Consider the following 6,668-nt stretch of genomic DNA (forward strand, 5'->3'; position numbering starts at 1 on the left):
CTGCACACACACACACACGCACTGCACACACACACACACACACTGCACACACACACACACACACACACACTGCAGAGAAGCCTCTGTACAGAAAGGTCATCCAAGGAGCAGGCAGCACTGAACCAAGCCCATAGGCCTGACAACCTGGATACCTGCTGTCTCACTCATCAAGTTCTGAAGATGCTGATTCAATAGCTTTAGAAAGAGTTTGGAAAACATTGTGTCCATAAAACCAAACAACAAAAAGAAGACCTGAAAAGCGAGAACAAGGGGGAGAAGAAAATTACCAGGGGAAACTAAATGCATGTCTTGTCAGGTCCAAGAGTAACTAGGGACCCATGGCTAACTGTGATGCCTGTTAGCATACCAAAGTTCCTGCTGGCATCCAGGCTCTCTCAGCATCACAAGTACCTGTTACAGAGTTCGTGCTGCCATCCTGGATCTTCTTACCCTGCCCGTCCCCTGTAAGGGCTATGAGATTAGTTCCAGCCCTTACAGCCCGTTTAGCTCACGGGCTTCCTTTTCCCAGATTCTCATTCCTATATAACCCTGCCATTTTGGCCATGTGCTCTCTTAGTCCCCCACACCCCTGCCTCTCTCTTGGTCCTCTCTTTCTCTTCCTCTCTCACTCTCTCCCCACTCCTCTTATGGCCTTAGCCTACTATTTTATCTCTCTGCTCTAGACTCTTCCAGATGCCCCTGGCTGTACTTCTCTCATATCTACAATAAACCCCACCCCACTTAATCCTCCCTCGTGAGGTCACGTCCGTACTTTATACATCTGTTGCTAAAACTCCCCTCACACCTCAGGTGCAGGGGCATCTGGAAGAGTCCAGAGCAGAGAGAGAAAGAAACAGGCTGGACATCTCCAAGGAACAGTCAGAATTGTCAGCTAGATTGAAAATAAAAGATATACCCCAAACTATGTTTATTGTTTGGGACATGACATTAAGAACTTATACCCGAATGTGGATCAGTAAGATGAAAAAAAATGGAACACATGATGGCTACTTGATTGACAGCTTGAAGTTGAAAACATCCTTAAGATGAAGATGTGTTTCATGCATCTCACCTACTGCACGGGTCAGCTTCCTGTTATTGTGGTCAAGAGTGTAATGAGGGTAAAGCAGAAAGGGAGAGTTTGGACTCGGGTTCAGAGCTTTCATTCGCTCGCCCTTCTTATTCTGGACCTGCGGGAGTGTCGTTTACATGGTGGTAGCACAGGCCAGAAGAGACTTTATCTCATGCTGTGCAGAAAGCAAAAAGAAAGGATGTCCTTCAAAAGCCAGCATCCAATGGCCTGAAGAGTCTGCACTTCCTCATAGTGCTACAGACTGACAACCAAGCTTTCAACACGGGGGCCTTAGATGGACATTCAAGACCACATTGTCCAAGCACAACAGTTTATCCACAGCAAACTAGAGGACTGACTGTCTTTACGCTCATCATCCTTAGCTGACTGGCACCTGGAGCTCACCACTGCCTCCTACTGTCTCAAATGAGTCATAGACAGCCCAAGAAAAGACCAAAATTTAAAATTTTTGAGTTTTTTTTCCTGAGGGCAGGTGGATATTGTATCACTTAAAGTCAGAAACACTGTAACTTCATAAGCAAGGAAGTAGCTGTAAGGGAGAAGTTGAGCCATCTAGACCAAGTGGCCTACAATAGATTTGAATAACCACAGAGGAAGAGATAAGCTAGCTTTAGATAATGGCAGGAAAAAAATGTAGTTTTGGCCTGAAGAAAGCTACATACATGTCTCTTGATTGAACTCTCCCTCTATCTACTGAATATGATGGGTTTTGAAAGCTACACACATGTCATTCCATCCTGATTGTTTTAGTGTGGTTGTGTTGCTGTGATAAAACACTGAAGAGAAGCAACTTGTGGGGAGGAACAATTTTATTTTGGCTTGCAGGTTAAAGTCCATCATGTTGGGGAACCAAGATGGGAGCTTAAAGCTGAAAACATGGAGGAACTCTGGTTACTAACACAACCCAGGCCAGGTTGCCTAGGGAATTTACCACCCACGGTGGGCTGTCCCTCCTCTCCAAATGGGTTAACAATTAAGAAAATCCTTCACAGATTTGCCCATATGCCAATCTGATGGGGTAGAAGGCAATCACTTATGTAAGTTCCCACCTTCCTGGTGTGTCAGGCTGACAACTGAAGCTGACTTCAGTTAGCTTGCGAAATTTCAGATCAGTGTGAGCAGAAAATAATGTTAGCTACAAAGGAACAAGAAGCAAACTAATCCGTAGAGGGCTGAGGTGGAGGAAGAAAGGCCTTCAGCACCCAGAGGGAAAATGAGTCCGAATCTGGAATTCACACAGTGCCGCGTGAAAGCCTCACAAAGTCATTCTCCAGGATGGACAGACTCAGGTCTGTTTGTGAGCAGAGCTCATGGCTGAGAATGGCCTCTCCAGGTGGTCTTTCAGCACACTGCCACATGAACTGAAAAAGGAGAAGCTGAGTTTAGAGGACGGGAGTGTTCAGAAAGGAAGACAAAGCTAGAACCTTGCTTTCGGAATTCTGGTAATGTAGGGTCGCCTAGTCAAATGCACCATTTGGTGTTCTCAGGCATGCCATTTACACAATGCGAACGCTGTAAGCAGAGGCGATCGGTCCTACGTGGGAGCAATCTGTAGGTAAACTGGCACAGACTCAATGGTTTTGTAGATCAGGATGAAATAAGTCTCAACATTGTAAACATGTTTGTTTTTTTTTTAACTGACACAATTGAGAGTGTAAGCAGGCGAGAGTATGCCACCATCTTACTGTGCACAGCTGACTTAAGTTTAGAACCACCACTTTTAGGAACTGACAGCAGAAACTACTGAGTAGCTCCCGTCTGGAAGTGAGACGGGGCAGGTGTGGTGGGCAAGGTGAGCTCCCTTGCTCAGTTTCTGTTTGTCTTTCTCTTTTCAAGCATCTACATTTCTTCTTTCTGTGCCTTGTGTGTCTTCTCTTGACTTTATCATATGCACTTACTCCGCCTTGTATTAGTAAAGGATCCAGTTTTATCCTGAAACGCATTTCCTCTGAAACTCTGGGACCTGCTGTTTTCCCTTAATTCGGAACCTGTCTTTGTCAAGTTTCTTTCTGTCCTGTCTCTCTGCTCTTGCCATTCTGTCACATGAGAACACCTGTTAGCCCCTATGCCAATCTCATAACTCCTCCTTCACAGTTTTCTTTCTTTACCTCCTTGTGTTGTAATTCGAGTGATTTCTGCAGCTCTCACCTACTTTCCTAACTCTTCCTTTAGCTGACTTTCCCTATTTCAATGGCTGCATTTTTTTTAATTTTAGATATTTTTTTTGCATAAACTAAACTTTCCTTGTTTCCCAACATATTGAAATCAATGTTATTTTCTCATTTGGATTTTTTTATTATTATATCACTTTAGAAGTCTATTTTATATTGCTCCGTGACTTGGGAATCTTGTCCTTTCTGGTACCTTACTGATAGTCATGTTAGTAAGTTTCCACCTGTGTTTTTAACTTCATAATTTAGGATTCTACGTTCAAGTGTGTCAGCCGCTTTCCACAGATATGCTTTTGGGATTGGTGGGGTCATTCTCATGTGTAGGTTTCTTGTTTCTTGGGGTTTGTGACTTTTTGAGTTCTGGAGCAATTTCCATGGTTGTGTCTCTGTTCAGCATGTGCTTAGCAAGTGGGTAACTCACATATTAGAATCACTGCTTCAAGGACAGTCGTGTTTCTGTTACTAACAGGGCTCAGCAGCAACTGGATGCGTCTAGCTGTAAGCTTTCCAAAAATTTCTATCAGTAGCATAGGAAGATTTATGGTGTTTTTAGAAAAGGCAAATCCAGCTGGTCCTCCCATCACTTTCCAGTTGAGAACAAAGTTATGCTTAGACCCAGTGACTTAAAGACGGAGCACAGTATGAGAGATGAATCTCTTTATGGTTGATATAAGCTCGAATTTGAAGTAGATGATGTCTAACGCCAATTCGATGGTAAACCTGTATGTTTATTTCGTTAGTAGTTTCGGCTATGGCTGGCATTCTGGGTGCCTAGAATGTGGCTTTTCTAAGCTCCTCCTGCCCAGGGCTGCACATTACCAAGCACTTTGGTGGCTTGAATTCTTTCATGCTCAGTTAAATTAAGGCGACAATGTTCTTTCTAGATGCAGCTCATAGAGATACTTGGCAGACCTTCCTTTGTCAATAATTTACTTTTGTCCTCTCCCCTGTTTTAAAAAAGCATGCAATCTGCTTATGAACACCTAAATCTTCACGATGACCGCCTGTCACATCTTGAGATTGCTTTTAATTTATTCCCATGGTGAGTTGAAAGATAACTGCCATGTTCTTTTCTCTCCTTCCTTCCTTCCTCGTTCCCTCCCTTCCTTCTTTCCTCCTTTCGTTCTTTGTTTCTTTTCTTCCTTTTCTTTCTGTATTAGGTGAGGAAAATTTTCAGGGCTTTTTTTTTTTTTTTTTTGTGAGGTTTCCAAGAACTTCGTTCCTTTCTGTGTTTTACAGCAAGTGTCCACAAAGTAGGAGATTCAGATTCATCGATCCAATTCAAAGCAAGTTAGAATGGTGTGTTTTGTGCTCTGTTTTCAGAACAGAGCGTTCTGAACGTCCACACGAAGTGGAAGAGCCTTAACCTGAAGGTGCTGTGTATTATTTACACTGAAGAAGCTCCTGGGTGGACAGGAAAGCGCTGACAGGTCAAATGGACCCCATGGAACTGAGAAATGTCAACATTGAGCCTGACGACGACAGCAGCAGTGGAGAAAGCGTTCAAGACAGCTTCACGAGGATGGGGAACTCTGAAAAGGCAGCCATGAGCAGGTACGGGATGAAAGATCGCCAGGCTCTGTGGAAAACAAGACGGGCCGTGGGCTTGGAAAACCGGGGTCATGGTGGGATGGCTGCATTGATTTTGGATCGATGTGAGCTAACAGTGTTGATGTTAACACGTCAACTCGGGCCCTTGGTGTGACTGATTGCAAAGCGAAGTTGCATCGTCCTTGTCTCCTTTGCTGACCCACATCTCACTGACATTACTGTGTTGTTTATTTATCTTTCGGGAGAACCCTCCCTCAGATCCTCTTTCCTCTGACTTTACTTTCAATGTTGTGTGTCTCCAGAGAGTTTTGGGGGCAGGGGGTGAGGGTGGGGCTGGCCTTTCTCTTTCTTTCTTTCTTTCTTTCTTTCTTTCTTTCTTTCTTTCTTTCTTTCTTTCTTTCTTTCTTTCTTTCTTCATTTCTTTATTTCTGGCTTTTTTTTTGTTTAGTTTGTTCTTTTCTCATAAGCATATTCTGAGTAATATCATTCACAAACTATCATGGGGTCACCCATGAAATATATGGCATTTCCTCAGCCTGTTGTCGAGCCTTCCACCCAGGCTTCAGGTCGTTTTATTTGTCCACCAACTGCACCAACCTTTAAAGCTCACTAGCTCACTTCTAACAAGGAGGTTGTCTCCTTCCCACTGTGGGGAGGCAGTCCAGAGAGGGCAAGGCCTTCCTACCGATGGCTGGGTGCAGTGACTTTAGGCATTGGTGGACTAGAAAGGGGTCAATCAGGGCAGTTTCTAAACTTAGTGGCTCCTAAATGTGGTAAAACACAGGCCACTGGTATCTGCAGAGTGCTTGCCCGGCTTAGAGGGAGATTTATCTTCATTTGAACTTTCGTGCAAAGTGTAGACTCGTAAACTAGCACCTGCTTTTTCAAGGAATAAGTAACTGTTGGGGATATAAAGTGATATTCGGCAATTCTGTGTTCTTTTTCTTTTACATCATTGCTCTTGGTATGCTGGGCCCGGATGGAAGGCTCTTAGATTCTGCAGGGAACACACGCAGGTGTGAGAGCTGTCGGGGGGTGGGTGAACTGGAGGGGGTCCAACTCAAGAACAGCCCTAGAGTCCACAGTGGATTCTGCTGTTCGGCTTCACGCAGCATCGTCTTAGTACCCACAGTGACGTACTTTCTAACTGAGAGCTCATGAATAAGATGCCATTTTTTGTGAATTGCCATTCACTTTTAATGGGTGGGTTTTGTTTGTGTTTGGTATAGAATGAATCTGTAGTTGTAAAAAGAAAATTCAACATACTGTAGCCTTTGCTTGAGGTCATTTTCCTTGTCTTCAATAGATGTTTGTCTGATGTTAAAATATTAACGTGCTAAGGGCATTTCTCACATACTTTCAGCAATGTCAGTTTTATGCCCACATCTCCTCTCACACCAAAAAGAACATGCAAGCACCTCAGAAATAAGTAATATGCTTCCTTTCAAATTCTAAGTTCTATAAACCACACATGCAATGGAGATTTTAATTTGCTGAGGGAAATAAATCAGGATGGTGGGCACCCTTCGGTTTGGACTATACAGAAGAAACACTCATTTTTATAGTCCTTTGTCGCCTTTTGCCCTATCATCCCAGGCTTCAAGTGTGAGCGGTAACAGCTCCCACATAACCAGGACGTTAAACACAGACTGATGGTGGGAGGATTGTGGACACAGAAGAAAACAGGAAGTGTTTTTTCATGTGCACGCAGCACTGTTACTCTGCAGTTCCTGGAAACATACTGAAAGCTTTGTGAGTGTGTGTGTTGTGTTCTAGCTGTACCTTGTATTGGCACTATGTGAGTGTGTGTTGTGTTCTAGCTATACCTTGTATTGGCACTATGTGAGTGTGTG

General features: G+C 43.7%; 1 protein-coding gene across 3 annotated transcripts in view; it reads left to right on the forward strand.

Moving 5' to 3' along the window:
* Positions 1 to 6,668, forward strand: part of Slc38a4 (solute carrier family 38 member 4) — a 64,405-nt gene that overhangs the window by 35,624 nt on the left and 22,113 nt on the right. For 2 of the 3 annotated variants that reach the window (XM_013348710.1, XM_005353998.2), the window contains exon 2: positions 4,588 to 4,818. The exons of the other annotated variant lie outside the window; for it this stretch is intronic. In XM_013348710.1, the coding sequence (XP_013204164.1) occupies positions 4,700 to 4,818 (119 nt within the window). In that variant the 5' untranslated portion in view covers positions 4,588 to 4,699. The remainder of the gene's footprint in view (positions 1 to 4,587; positions 4,819 to 6,668) is intronic. 3 annotated transcript variants of the gene reach the window in all.

This window comes from Microtus ochrogaster, chromosome 15 (genome assembly GCF_000317375.1).
Source record: "Microtus ochrogaster isolate Prairie Vole_2 chromosome 15, MicOch1.0, whole genome shotgun sequence".
Taxonomy (NCBI): domain Eukaryota; kingdom Metazoa; phylum Chordata; class Mammalia; order Rodentia; family Cricetidae; genus Microtus; species Microtus ochrogaster.